Raw genomic sequence first — 15,814 nt, 5'->3', positions numbered from 1 at the left:
AAGCTTCTGTCCCAGTGGTCATCACCCAGCCCATCCTGGCCCATGAGTTTATTCTTCCCCATGTGTAGGATTTGTCATTTCTTGCTGTTGAACTTCATGACTTAGTTGTCAGCCCATTTCTTTGTCCTGCTGAGGACTCTTTGAATGGCATTGCGTGCAGACTTGCTGAGGGTGTCCTCCCTGCCATCCTCTATTAGGGAAGATGGCCCCAGTGTGAAGCCCTGGGGTTGCATGCTAGTGAGCGGCCTCCAGGTGCAGTTTGTGCTGCTGATGAGAGCCCTGTGTGCTGGATAGCACTGAGTCAGTTTTCAGTCCACCTCTCTGTCCACTTATCTGATCTGGACTGCATCAGCTTGCCTGTTAGAATTTTACAGTGGCAAGAGCCTCCTTTGAAGTGCAAGTATACTAGATATATGAAGTCTGCACATCATCAGGGCTCTATGTTAAAAAAGATTAGAAAATAAGGACTTCTTGAAATAATACATTAAAAATCTGGTTGTAGCTGGTTAAACAATTTGCATCCACTTAATCAGTCACATGGAACTGTAAGATTTCCTTCTCATGTGCAGAGGTAAATATGCTTCCAAAATAACTAATGGCATGTGATAGACAGGAACATGGATGCTAGTACCACTTTTTGTCCTTCATGCTCTCATAAAAATTTGGCAGCTGGAATGTGATGGGATTTTCACAGACAGAAATAGTAAAAACTCTTATGCGTTAGTCTCCATGGAAACTGTGCAATAACTCTTGACTACACTTCTGAGACAGGGTGCACTGATGAAACATATGCCTAAACTTAACTAAGCATTCTGTGTGACCAGCATGAATTCCAGAGAGCACGAGTCACTTAAAGAGTAGTTTTTAGAGTGTTCACTGTATAGCTCTAGTCCGAATTAGAACTTAGCATTTGGGGATTCTTGTAATTTGGAAGGGCCATGTTATTGTATAACCAGACCTGTATTACATCGCCTCACTGTACTCATCCCACTCCAGATGGATTCAGTTTTTACATTTCTAACCAAACAAAGTTGTCTTGTCAGTGACAGTTACAGTGTTGCGTAATGAGCACTCTTTAAATATACAGCATTGTAGTTTTCAGGTTACTTGTTCATTGGAATCTGTGTTTTAATTGGTTTAATGAGTCAGGTTTCAGTGTGAATGCTGTATCACTCCTAACATTAGAAGAAAGCTGCAAGCTTGTTGGCTTCTCTTCCCTACTAATCAAATGTTTTAGTAATGCTTTCCTGTTAGCAACCACCTTTCAGGTGTTAAAATTCTAAGCTATGCCCAGCAACGGGATGTTTGTTGCAAAATGCTTAATGTTATGCTGGGACTTCGTTAATGTAAATTATTCGTAAACAATATCTGCACAGTAAACTTCAGGTTTTTTTGCTGTGAATTCTTTTATGATGCTGATACAAAAAGAAGGAAAGCATGCTTGTTATAGGAATATCTAAAGTTATTCAGCTTTTGCCATCTTTAATTCATTTCATTTATGGAGTCCTCCATTCACAGTTCATGCTAATATATTAATCCTTTTTCTTTCTTACATAAACAGAACATGCAGAGTGCTTTAATATTATTTCTTCTTTGAGTTCCAGGTAGAAATTGCAGTCCTCCCAAAAGACAAACAGTCCAACCCTTTTTTTTCTGAACCCTTCAGTATTGTACATAAATAGTATTTAATTCCTCTGGTTTCACTCCATTCTCTCTCCCTTAGGTTAATTAAAGATTAAGAAATGTTTACAGCAGTGAATATACTGCAACTACATTCTCTAGAATGGTTTGCCAGCAACCCAGTTCTCTGGCTAAAATAAAAACTGTAGAAGAAGGTGTCTATTTGTTCCTTGATGTGCAGAGAAATCTAGAAATCATTTCATACCAGAAACATGGGTGTACTGTCACAGGCTGGAAGAATATTGGAAGAATATTCACTTTGGCATCTCGTGACATATTGTCATCATAAGTATGAGCTGGAAATTTCTCTTAGATATCATTAACATTCTGTGATGGAGACCTCTTCATCAGTTGCCTCTGTGTTAGAAACAAGTGACAAGTTGCTTCAAAGCCTTTTGCAAAATAAATGTATTCCTCTTTGTCTATGTACCAGCTATGCAGCTGTGTTTTAGGAGCTGAAATATTTTCTATGTAAATATTAAAGGAAGTTGTGAACACAGAATTTAAAAACACACAGATTTGGAGTGGGTTGGAGTTTTTGGGTTTTTTTAGATGGAAGTAAGCATCTAAGCAGATTTGCAACTTAAAAATGTATCTTATTTTTGATAAATATGAGTTTGTATATTAAGCATGAGGTCTTCTAATAATGACTTCTGACCTTAACTGAGAACACGTGCTTCATTGTGCTAGGTACTGCCCAAGTACATATCGAGTTGAACATACAGCTTTTAAATAGTCTTACTGATGCTGTATACTGCCATTACTATGAGATTGTTATTATTGACAGAATTACTGGCTTAGGTAGAGGCAACTTTAAATCAGTGTGATAGGCATGCTTTTTAATTTTTGCATAGCCTATCACTTCTTTGTAGGCAATCTAGAATGGAAAGAATTCAGAGTTATGGATTTTTGTTTCTGCCAGAGCTCTAATTTAGGAGCTTAGAGTTGTTCTGTCTTCCTCCTCTTGATCTTCTGGTGACTGTCTGACCTATAGAAGTAGGTTCAAAAACGCTTGGATGGTACAGCCTTCCAGTTTCAGTGTATCTGCAGAGCTACTAGTTGCTTCTTACTCTACAGAGAGTGCAGATGTGCAGTATTGCTTTATTGTGCAGTATTTGACCTTTATTCTTGTTTGGAACCTCTGCATGATGAGACAATATTTTTCTGACTTCCTGTGTGACTAGACTTACAAATGCTGTTTACAGAAATCAGTTTATTAAGTTTAGTATGCACCTAAGCTTATTTGCTCTGTTAAAAGAATCAACAGTTAAAATACCGGGCATGAGTAACCTCAGGACATCAATTTCAGGCAGAAATCTCTGGATCACATGATAAGAAAAATAGAATTTCTTCAAAGAGTACTGACAGTCTAGATAGAATCTTTTAGCTTGACTTGGGAAGGACCTGAAAAGCTTCCTGAAAACATGAAAAAATAATGAAAAGAATGCTAATAATTTCTGTGTCTGTAAAGAAATTTCTAGTAGTTGCTCCTATTGCTAATGAACCATGTCTGTGTGAAAGTGACAGAGCAAAGCTAGCTTGCCTTGGAGTTCCAAGCAAGCATTCATGGAGCATGCTTCTTTCAAGAACTGTAGGCATTGGAGATGCAACAAAAACTGTTTTTGCAAATTCTAATGGAAGGGATTCGGTTATTCTATATTCACATCTAAGATGCTTTTTTTGATTAGTCCATGCAGCCACATTTAGTAGAGGAGAGACCTTGAAGTTTGCCATTGCTGCGTCATGATGTTGTGTTTGTACTTCTACTCTTTCATTCGCTGTCCCTCACACTTCTGCTTGGTATCCTCCCTCACTTGCACTCGCATATTTTCCCTCTTCTCTCCTGCTATCCTCTTATTTTTCTCTGCCTGTTGTGGTATACATATGCCATCCTTCCACAGTGACTTCTGTTGTCTCTTGATTTCCCACCCTCTCACAGGTGCTTGTCCACGGTCTGTGCTATCCCCATCTCTCACATGGTTTGTCCTTCTGTGTGGGTGCTTCACCCACACCCCACCTCTTGCCTGCCCTCTTGCCTGTCACACCCCCACTTCCCACTCTCACAGAATTACAGAATCCACAGAGTTGTAGGGGTTGTAAGGGACCTCTAGAGATCATCTAGTCCAGCCCCCTGCCAAAGCAGCTCCTTAGACCAGGTTTCACAGGCAGGTATCATCCAGGTGGACTCCACCACCTCTCTGGGCAATCTGTGCCAGTGCTCCATCACCTAAACTCTGAAGAAGTTCACATTTCCTCTGGGCTCTTGTCCTCTTCTGCATGTGCTCTGCTCCCTGTCATTGTGCACACACCCTTTCTCACACTACACCTCCTGTATATGCTTCATTTCTGTCTTGCATTCTTTCCTCTTGCACACTTTTGCTCTTTTGTGTGTCTGCCTTGTGTTCTCATTGTCCCTTGCTTTTCCTTTCTGTCTTCCTTTCCCTTTTCTCCGTTCTGACATGGCTTCCCATCTCTCTCACATCCTCAAATACCCCATTTCTTGCTCTTCCTCACCCCTTACACTTTCTGCCTCTAACCTGAGCCTTCCCCCTCTATCTCCACTCTCCTTCTCTCTCATGCCTCTTCTTCTCTGGCTGGCATTTCCCCTGCCTCACTCTTGCTTTGCTTCTCTCTCTGTCTTTGTCTCTTCCTCGCACTTCTCCCTTTGCACACTCCTCCCCTTTCTGCTGCTTCTCTCCATCTTTCTGCTCTCTCTGCATCTCTCCTTATAGTGCCCACCCAGCTCTTGCATGTTCTTATCCCTTTTATGCTCGCCTTTCTTCCATTCTCATCTCCAGTCCATCATTTTGCCATTGCCTGCAGACTTTTCCATCTCTTAAACATTCTTGAATGTACCTTCCCTCTTCATGCTGTCATGCTGTCAGTCCCTTTCTTACTCTCTGCCACCTTTATTTGGGACTTGTATACTACTCTTTATCTGCTCTTGTCTCTCATACTCCCACTCCACCTCATCCTCTCTTCCCTGGCTTCTCTTACTTTCCTTACACATTGCCCACCATGTTTTCCTTCTTTACCTTCCTCTTAACACTCCTCTCTCATACCTCCTTATCTCACTTGCACACTTATGCTCTCATGTGTTTCTTCTCTCTCTTGCACTTCTCTCTTCCAAAGCGCCTCACTTTCCCCTTAGCTGTTTTCCAGTGGTATTGCTTGCTTGCTGCCTTTCATATGATCTTCCACACCTTCTTGCACTTTCCCTCCCATGTCTTTGGCAGTATACATTTGCAGTTTTTCTCTCTTTACTGCTTCCTCTACCACGACCCTCTCTCTTGCTTTCCCTGCTCTTTCAGTTCCTTTTCTTGCTCCCCCTCCCTTCTCTTTCTCTCTTCCCCTCACATTCCATTTCTCTCGGCCCTTCTTGTTTTCTCTCCTTCTGTGTAATCTCCTTCTTATACACTTTTCCTCTCTGACTTGTGCTCTGCTGAAGTGCTTACCCTCTCACATATGTTTTCTCATCTGATGTTTGTCACTTGTGTGTTCTAGTCTTGCATTTTCCTGTCACACTCTCGTTTTCCCCTTTTCTGTCCTTCTGTCCCCTTATCCCTTTTGCTTTCTCAGTCTTGCATTTTCTCTCTTTTGCAGTTTTCTTCTTTTGCTTATTTCCTCACTTGTGTTTTCTCCTAGTTGCATGTTTCTGCCCTTGTCTCTGTGCTTTCTTACTCTGGTATGCTTTCCCTGCAGCAAGTGCTTTTCCTCTCCTTGCTTTCCTCATCTCCACTGGGTGCTCACACTCTGACATTTCTTCACAGAATCATGACAGAATGGCTTGGGTTGGAAAAGGCCTTAGAGATCATCAAGTCTTCTTTCTCATGGTCTCTCACTTCCCTCACCTCTTGCATGCTTTTACTCTTGCTAGTAAAATCTTCCCCTCTTGCATGGAGACTTTCCCTCTCACTTCCAATTTTCTTAGTGTTTCCTCTCCTCCTTTCTTATTGGGTCCTTCCTAGGCTCTTGCAACTTCTCCCTTGCTTTGCTTTTGTTTTGCAGACACTTCTCTGCCTCTCAGTGTGTGTTTTACCCACTCCATTGCCCTCCCTACACACTTGTGAACACTCTTTGACTCCCAGCACTTTCTCACCTCGCATTTCTGCAGTCTACCTAATGCCATTTCTCTTTCTTGTGACTTCTCTTCAGTGCTTTTTTTTGTTCTTTAACTCTCCTGGATGTACTTTCTTACTCTGTGTGAAAATGTGTGCTTTCCTTCTCTCTTGCTTGCATGTACATTCCCTTTCTTGCACATGCTTCTCTTCCCAAGGGAAGGGACTGTTTATCAGGGAGCATAGGGGTGGGATTAGGGATTAAAATGGCTTTAAACTAGACAAGGAGAGATATAAAATAGAAATATGGAAGAAATTCTTTGCTATGTTGATTGTGCATGCGCTTTAGCTAAATTGCATGTGCCAGTTCCATGTCTTGCTTGCTCGCATTCCCTGTCTGTAAGTGTTCTTCTATGAGGCTTTACTTTTCTTTTTGTTCTTTATTCTTGAAGTACATCTCTCTTCTGCATGGGCTTTTTCCTCTGTACCTCCCTCTTATTTTCCCTGTCTCCCTTTTGTAATTACCTTGGGCTTCCCTCACTATCTCTGGAATTCTTGTCATACTTCCCCCTTTTCTCTCACATTTATGTTTGTCTTCTTTGTTTGGCTTTCCCTCTCTATCAGCGCATTTCATTTTCCTACTCAGTTGTTTCCTTTTTCTTGTACATTCACATTTTGCTTCTCACAGAAGTTTTCTCCTGTTTTCACTCTACCTCCTCCATGAAAATGTGCTTATTTTCTTTCTTGCACGCTTTTCCTACTTCTTTTTCATGCTTTTCTTTTCACGCAAACTCGCTGTTAATAGGATGCTTTTCCTCTCATGCATGCTTGCATGTGCTTTTCCCTGTCTGTCAAACAGTTTTCCTTGCTCTTTCTTGCACACTTTTCTCTTATTCATGGATGCAGTCTCCCTCTCTTCCAACTCTCTGTTGTTCTTTTTCTCCTCACTACCTCAGGTTTTCCTCTCCCTTGCACACACGCTTTCCATCTCTTTGTACTGCTGCCATGGTGTTATCCGTGACAGTGACCCAAGGGAAACCGAGAAGGGAGAGAGAAAGGAAAGAAAAAAAAACAAGCACCGTCAGCGGCCACTCAGTGGCCACGCTTCCGCCCGAGCAGAGCCGTGGTCTCCGGAGGGAGGGGGAAACAGAGGGAATAGATGGGTCTACAAAAAACAACGGCACGATTTGAGAAGGCACGGTAACTTACTAAATCTGATAAAATTGAACAGTTGAGAGAGACAAAGTTTCCAACCCAAATCTGAGAGCTTACGTTAGGGAAGAACCTCAAGGGAAGCACACCTGCTGAATCGGCAGCGGGGAGCGAAAGGCCTGGCATCAGGTGCGGATCTCCGCCCCTCTGCTGTCCCAACAGCATTAACTCCTTCACTGCTGCATGATGCTCTGATGTGGAATGCCGGCATCAACACCACAACAACTGCGTGCTTCCTCTGTCTTGCACGGGCAGATTTCCACCCTTTATGCAGACCCCTCTCACTGTCTTTCACTTTCCTTCTATTGATGTGTTCTGTCTATGGAGACACTTTCATACTCATGCAGTCCCTTCCCTTTCTTGCTTGTGTTGTCCTGCACATGGTCCCTCTTTCTTCCATTCATTCCCTTCCACTTTCCCTTCTTCCTTAGTGAACTTTCCCTTGCCCATAGTCTTGCATGATAACCATTCTTACATATGCTTTTCCTCTCTTGCTACAATTTCATGCCACCGTGCTTCCAAGCCCTCTAAAATGCACTCTTTCTCTCACACACTTTTTTCCTTTGTCTTGCTTGGTTTCCATCTCTCACTCATCCCCTTTCTCCTGTATGCTCTCCCTTTCTCCCATTTTGCTCTCCCTTTTATGTGTCTTTTCATCCTTATGCTTTCCTCTTCCTTCTTTTGCATGTTCCCCCACGCTCACTGCATTCCTTCATCCACATGCTTTCCCTCTGTAGTTCAGCTTCCCTCTTCGTGCCTTGACACATTTCCTCTTTAATTCTCTCATACCATTCTTCTCTGGTGCTCACTTTTCTTACTCCCTCATGGACTTCTTCCTTCTTCTTGCTTAGTCTTTGCTGCCTCTTGTGTATTTGCCATCTCTTGCATAACAGCCCTGTCTTGCGTGATTGCTCTCTCTATCGTTTGATTTTCTGTCCAATCTGTCACATTTTTCCTCTTTTGTGTGTGCATTCTTCTTTCAAACATTCTCGTAGCTTGTACCTTTTTTACTGTGCTTTTCCTCTTTCTTGCATGGTTTTCCTTGCACTGACACTTTTTCTTTTTCTTTTGCTCATTTCTGGTGCACACACTCTCTGTCATGTGGATGTTCCCACATGTCCTCCCTCTCTCACTCTCCCATACATGCACTTCCCTGTTCTTTCTGTGGCTTGCTCTTCCTCTTTCTCTCATGTGCCATCACCCAGTTAGCATTTTCCTCACTCAGTCTCACAAGCGCATTCACATTCTCACACATGCAGGCTTCTTGTCCCGTTCTCTTGACACTTTCCCTGTCAGTCATTCTTTACCTTTCTTCCTCACTCTCAGTTTCACCATCTGCCACGTGCTTTTCCACAAGTGAAGTAGTGTGATGAAGTTCTTTAAGTAAATAATAAATATTAATTAATATTAAATTTTATCGATAAATTAATAAATATTATTTAATTTAATATTATTAAATATGATATTAAATATTATTTACGCTCGCTGCCCATTTACATGAAACCATATGACAGAAAGACTTTGAGTTCTTGTCTACTTTTCTTACTACTTCTACTGGCATATGTACATTACAGGTCAGTATTGGTTGTTTCCTTCAGGCACAGTGTTCTTAACAAGCTGATATGATTTTGCTTGTGAAATGCATGGGATATGGGCATCCAAAATTCTATCACAGTACTTTCTGAGACTTAGGGTTTTGAGTTCAGAGCATGTCCTCATAGTCCTTAACAAAGCTTTATGTTATAAAGCATGGTCAGTCTAGCAGGATTGAAGCCAAGCAGGCTGCACATAGCATCTCACTGAATTTCCCTCATTTTTCTTGATTTTCTTCCATGATAGAATCTCAAGCTGTTACTGGGTCTGATAGTTGTTCTGAGGAATTATTTGTTTTCCTAATAAGACAAGTATTAATTTTTTTTTTCTTATTTATTCTCAGGTGGATAGGATGAATGAAACAATGTTTGAAACAAAGTGAAAAGAAAAGGATATTTCAGACGTTTTTCTTTAAGTAGTTCATGTTTGTAAAGTGCCTTGAAATCTAAGTTCAAAGTGGATTTCAGCTTTTATATTGAAATATTAGAATTAACTGTGGCAGATCTAAGATAAAACCAAAAGTGGGTAAACTTTCTTTGTAGTCAGTGGAGAACAAGAATGTATACTACTCACTTCTGGGTAGAATTGAAATGAATTATTCTGCAAATGCTTATGCTTTTGTCTTTAATGTGCTAGTTACTTTCCCATGTTGTCTTAACAGTCTAGTCGTACATGTTGTATAAGTAATACACGGAAGAATGTGGTAAAGGAAAATGATATGATTTGGAACTCAGAAAATGGCGAGTCTATTACTGTCGATTTTTCTAGTTGCAGACACTTAGTGCTCTATTTCTGTTTTAGAGGCTTTCAGATGTGTCTAATCAATAGCATGCAGGAAGCATGCAGTAGTAAGAATGCCGTGTGTCAAGATGGATGTTGATGGTGGAAAGCCAAGATGGCTAATTGCAAGTCCTGCTTGTGTTCTGCATCTGTTGATGTACACACGTCCTCAGAGGTCCAATCTATTCCGTTCTGTTGAAAGTTTCTCCTTTGTTGTGATGGCTGGTGATTAGAGGTCATGGCTGAATTTCCTTTCACTGACAATACAAATTCTGGAGCACAGTGACAACCCGTAAAGATGCATACTGGCTTAACAATCTGCATAACATAAGCTGAGCACTGCTTGCCGAAACAATCTGTGCACTTGTAGAGCTGCTAAAAAGTGACATTCCCTTCTGGTCTGATGTGCAGCATTTGGTCAGCAGGAAACATTAACTATAAAGCGTAAGAGAATGTTGCTTATACTTGAGCAGATTTTTTTCTGTTCTGGCCTGCAATTTTGTTTTTTACCATTAGTTTTCAGACTTCATGCTATGGCCAATGTGAACGGACTTCTTGGCTCAGGCAGGTGGGATGTAGGTGGAATGCTCTTCTGCTATTATCCAGGGTTTTCCTATCCACTTTTCTCACACTGTTTCTTAAAGTGCACAAGTTCTTCTCAAATGTGTTCGTTGTTATTGGGGTGGCAGGTAATTTGAGGAGGGAGCTGTTGTATTAGTTAAGCCACAAGATTAAAAATAGCTACTGTAATGGAAAAATACAAGAATGAACTGACTCTGTCCTCTGTGCTGAAGAGTGAGTATTAAATAATTTGTGCCTCCTCTCCCTAGAAATGCCTTGTGACACTGTTCATTTGCCCTGTTGGGCTGGTATATTCTAAACTGGTCAGTTGGAATTTAATTAAGTAACACAGTAATAATCTATTTTAAATCTCTGCATATCCTGGCTGTCTGGAACAGTCTTTGGATGGAATGCTTGTTTATGTCTTTAGCTGAAATGATGAAGAGCTGTTTGTTTACAGAGGGGACAGGAAAGCCTGAAGGCTGTGTGCCTTAACAGAAAATCAAGCTAAAAATTTCCTTCTTGTTCCCTGCTTGTGTGATACTGATGTAAAATGCTTCAGGTTGTTTTCTACAGGAAATCTTCAGGAATGCTACGAAGATTTTGGGAGAATACTTGTACAAAAATGGCTAATGTTGAGCTTCAGAATAATCAAGCGTTTTGTTTTGCTTGTTAGGAATTTTAATTATTTGCTTACACCTTATTGCTTTAAAGTCTGGACCAGTGACAACAAGAATAGTCTGATTTAACTTTGTTGGTTTTCTTGGAGCTGAGGGTAACACTTCCTAAAGATTAACCTGAGTAGATCTTGATCAGAAGGCTTGAGACACTGGCAACAGTCAGGTACAGTCACTACATACATAAATAAATAAATATATATATACACCACAATGTTCTTGCACAGAAATAGTGTGATAGATTAGACATGTCAAGCAGAGCACTCACTTTCATGTGATACCCTCTTCAAAGGTGAGATGGAATTCACTGTTAGCCACCACAGCTTAAGTGGAGAAAAAGAGGATTGGAGGGTCAAAGATACCTGTTGGAAAGGAGTGGCTTCTTTGAGGTGAGGAAATGTGGAGATTATACTGCAGCACTGCTATCTCTTTTACTGCAACTCTGAAAAAGACATCGATATTTCTGCTAGTGAAATGCTTTCTCTTTCGTCTAAGGGAATGTAGAGACTGATCCAGTGAAGTTCAACAGAAGTCCAGTCCTTTATAAGCTGAAGAATCAGTATTTGGGGAAATGAGTACATGCAGGGTGTGAACTCAGTGGGCATATGTCAAGCTGGTGTGATAAATTTTTGGAAGGAATGTGTAGTTGGTGTCTTGCTCTAACAGTTGCTGTTCAGACCTGTTCCAGTATTGTACTAGATGAGAGTAGGGTATATTGGAGAAACATGGCAAATTTGTTTGTACTTGCAAAATTAATTGATATTTGGTTAGAAATGTAATCTTCCGGATTACAGATATTTTTTATTCAGACTGACACATGGAGTGCTGTGGGGTTTATTTTTTACTGCAACCTTTGGATAACGTGTAGAGGACAAAGTACCAACTGTTTCTCAGAAGGCACTGAACAGAGATCTTGTAAACTGAAACTGCAGGAAGACTAGAAGGTAACTCTAGTATAGAAAAAATATAATGCAGTAAAAATTACCTTCAAATATGCACATTTAATGTCCCCAGTAAGAGGTCATCTAGGCAGTGAATTGCAGCTAGAACACAGGAGCTGGAAAAACAGAAATGCTGGAGTTCAACTTCTGTTGAAACCTTTTGGGCAGATTTCTTAGTGAACCCTCCCAACATATCTTCCCTGTTTCTAGTCTCAAAAAGCAATACTGCATCAGTATTCCTCACTTGTGTGTGTGCATTTTTCCTGAAATGTCTATTTAATTTTGTGATCAAATATGAAAACAATGTAGTGCGTTTTTGAATTCCCGTGGAAACATTCATAGGGCTGCTTGTGGAGCTTTGTAGCTTCATTTAAAACTACAAAATATGTGGTTCCATCTGTCAGATTTTCTGTATAAAAGGGAATTATGCTTTTACAAGAAGAGTGTTTTTTCTTTAGTGATTTTGACACCATATTTTTTCATTTTAAAAACCTTATGTAAGACATTCTAATACTTACGTTAGACACAGGGATTGAGAGGTGAAAGATTTGTTGTCAGTACACTGGCAAACAGTATTTAGGAGATACAAAGAAGCAGAAAAAACATGAATAATTAGTTCCTTGGCTATCTTTTTCTGTTTATTAAATATTTAATTAAAAGAAAGGGATTTTGTTGAAAGCCATTATATACTCTACACTGTATTTACTGTTAGCAATAATATACAAAAAAATTGATAATGTCAATCTGTGTTATTATTTGCTTCAAGTCTCTTAAAGCATTTGTTTTTCTAGATGTAACAGTCTTGAGCATCAGTCTTACATGAAATTTGGATATGCATTGTCAGCCTCCTCAATTAGGCTTGATAAATGAGCTTTATATTACTGGTTGAGCTCACTCTTTTTCTTTTTTTTTTTTTTTAAACAGCAACAAACCTCTTGCACTATGTAGATGTCTGAACCCTGAACAGGTTCTGTTAGAACATGAAGTTAGTACATCTAATTTACATCCCTCTCTTCCAGCTCTTCTTCAACTAGAAATAGCAATTAACTGCTGCAGATACATTTCAGCATGGAGAAGTTACAGGTTGATGCTTTAGGTGTGTCCTTCTGCCTGCTTTTATTTGCACTCACGAAGTGCTGAGGGGTTGCAGTGGTATTCGTTGCTGGCCAATTGAGCTGCTAAATGATAGGGCAGGAGTGTGACCTGCCACAGCCAGCTTTCTGTGCTCTTCTACTGGCTCTTCTGGAGTAACAGAATCCAACTGAAACAACTGGATTAATTTGATCACAGTAGTAGTAACAGCAGCTTGGTCCCTGGGCACTGATTTCTTTGTAGCCTTGCTAAGCCCTATCGTCACTGTGCGTGTAGGAGAAGGAGCTTACAAAGCCATGATGCTTAGATGTTCAGCAAAGTGGGTGCCCAGCAGAAGCACCAGGTGCAGTGTTGAGAAGAGCTAAGGTTTAGCATCAGAGTTGTGCTAGCTGCTTGTGCTTAGAAATTCCAGCGCTGATTCTGCAACAACAGGTGTGTGACTTGCCATACCAGCTGCTACATACACCTAATTATCCTGCTCATGAATCCCACTAACAGTTTGTTATCAGTTTGCTTCTGTTGCCTTCTCTGAATTTCTCTGCTGCTTAGTACTATGAAACTATCCCAGTCCTTACTGTTCAGGTAGGTGACTATGTTATTTCAGAGATAAGTGAGTGCTAAGGCCTTTTGCGAGTAAATGTATTATCCAAGTAGTAAACGGTTCATTGTTTTTACAACCCCAAACTAGAGAAAGAATTAGTTAATTAGCATTAACTTCCTGACTTGGAGATTGCTTGCTAATAATCATAATCCAAAATCATAGAAATTTAATGTTATTGATCAAGATTATTGTGTGCTTTTGTTCCAGTATGAAATGTGACTCTAAAATATTTTATCTACCTAATTTGTGACCCAAAGAAGTAAATTCCACTCAAAATAATCTTGGAAATAGTTTCTTTATAATTCTATAAGGACTCATTAGAAAAAACCACCAAGTCCTAATTGATTCGCAATTAGGAACTTTCTCTCAGTAGAATACAAATACTGTTAGGTGAACATGAACTGGGAAAATTATGTGAGTTGAAAATTACATTTAAAAAGCAGGATTCTGATAAGACCTAGATGTATAACTACTCTCTTTTACAATTCCATGGAAAATCCTATTGTGGAGCTTAATAAATGGAATAGCCACAACCACCAGTAGCCTTCATCCAGGTCACTGATCAAATGCATTTTTTTTTTTTAGTTCTACGAAATAGTTTAAAAATTTCCTGTTTGCCTATCTCACTCAAAAACCATTTCCTTTATTTTTTCAGTTGTATTATCTAACCTCTACAAATACTGGCTTTGTCAACAAAATAACATAAAGCTAGTTATCTGTACAAGCTCAGTGAAGGCTAGTTATGCGCAAGAAGGAAGGGGCCTCGTTCACTCCCCAGTCTCTGTGGCTAAGCAGCAAGGGAAATGCTTTGCGTACTGAGTTAATTTTTCAGCTCTGCCTTCACAATCTTTTCTTCCTTCCACCAAAAGCCGTGGGAATTTTACTCTTGATTTCACTGAAAAACAGGGCAGTATCCTAATCATTTTGATTTAAAGAATAACAAGTTCAGTGGTTCATGTAAAATACTGCTTTCTGTAGCTTGCTTAGTTCTAAGTGACTAATTTGCATTTCACAGAAGTGGTAGCCATCTCAATTTTTTATTATTTGGAACAAGATTGTAATTAAAAACTGGGAGGAGCAGAACAGATTCTCAGACAAGAATTTCAGTGTAAATAATTTCAGCTTTTTGCTGATGTGTTCTTTTGGAAACTGATGAAATAGAATGCTTTAATGGGGGAAGGAAAGTGTTGTGTGCATTAATCCTGTGAAACAGATTTGTTCCTTCCTTCTGTCTGGATGTGGTTTGGAGAAAGAGGATGTGTGCCAACCTGGTACCATTGCCAACCTCAGAGGAAGGAGAACAGTTGAAGTGCAAAAATCCATTTCACTTCCATTTTCACCTGACTTCCATGAACCACAAGAATACCTCAGTGTGGCAAATTTGGACCGCACAAATTGCAAGAGATTGGCCATCTCTTGTAATGAAGTAGTCCTAGCTAAGCCACTTTGACAAGGACACAGTGTATTGCTCATGTGAGCCTAAGAACAAGCGGCCTTGCAAAGTTTTCTGATAGTACATTTTTTACATTGCTTTATATTTTTCTGGTTATGGGCAGCAGTGTGCTCTGACATATTTTGTGCTCTTTATTAGGAGAGCTGGCTCCATCTGGTCTTCTATTGCACGGGTAGGCAGCTTTGTGGAGGAGTGCTGAAGTCGTTCTTTTCTACCTTGACAGGCAGACCTTGAGGAAGGGCACTGGAAGGCCAACAAGGGATGTTGTCGTCCTGAAACTGCTTAGTGGAGTCTTTAACAATTAGAGCAAAGTGCGTTAAAACAAAGAAACTTCTACTTCTGAGGTGAACTACTGAGTGCCCCTATTGTGGTGCATTTGTGCAAACACTTAACATTGTTAACAATCAGTAGGATATATAGAGGTGGTAGGGAAAAGCATTCCTAGTTTTATCACTGCAACAATGATCATTTTTCTAACACAAAGTGGCAACAGGTGAATATTCTTTGTGATGGGAACTAATGCTGAAGAGTAGCTGAACCAGGATGTGTTTACTAGGTTTACCTGAGAATGAACTCCTCTGTTTTTCCTACCAGGAATTCTGCAGGAGTGGGTCACGGATGTTTCTGCTATGCACTGATGCGTTCCATCCCCGTTGCCATCTACATCATTTTGGTAACAGGCTTGCGGTACCACCTGTTCATATGGAGTGTCTTCTCACCAAAGCTGCTCTACGAGGGAGTGCATGTGTTCATCACAGCCGCTATCTGCCTGTTCTTCACAGCCATGGACCAGAACCACTCTCAGAAGGCACAAGACTGAAAATAAGTGTGCAGCACACAGTTCTGTACTGTGATGCCTTGTATGTCACTAGAATGGAGGAAAGACAATTGTGGCTTCAAATTATTGTGCAGAGTGTGAAGAACAATGCTGTGTATTTTAGCCAGTTTCACACAGGGCTTGAAGGGCTTGTCCTTTGTTGTATAGTTTGCTTTAAAAATGCTGAACTGAAATAAACTGTTTTATCTTGTCATGGATAATTTTGTTCTTTAGCTGTCATTGTGACAGTGCCTGAATACCTGAGTCACAATGTTACATGACAGTCAGTTTTGCTGTATGTCAAATATCAAGTTGTATTTTTAATATGTAACTTGAAAGATATCTGATA

At 40.2% G+C, this 15,814-nt stretch overlaps 1 protein-coding gene across 1 annotated transcript in view; it reads left to right on the top strand.

Moving 5' to 3' along the window:
- The window catches only part of PIGG (phosphatidylinositol glycan anchor biosynthesis class G (EMM blood group)), an 84,492-nt gene extending 68,929 nt beyond the window's left edge, over positions 1-15,563 (top strand). The window contains exon 13 of the mRNA XM_065740667.1: positions 15,243-15,563. Coding sequence (XP_065596739.1) covers positions 15,243-15,468 — 226 coding nt within the window. The 3' untranslated portion in view covers positions 15,469-15,563. The remainder of the gene's footprint in view (positions 1-15,242) is intronic.
- Positions 15,564-15,814: the final 251 nt, after the last annotated feature.

Source organism: Cyrtonyx montezumae, unplaced genomic scaffold, assembly GCF_038088225.1.
Source record: "Cyrtonyx montezumae isolate F1298 unplaced genomic scaffold, pur_monq_1.0 scaffold_29, whole genome shotgun sequence".
Lineage (NCBI taxonomy): Eukaryota > Metazoa > Chordata > Aves > Galliformes > Odontophoridae > Cyrtonyx > Cyrtonyx montezumae.
The sequence above is the reverse complement of the archived record's forward strand: the minus strand, read 5'-3'. Positions and strand labels throughout refer to the sequence as shown.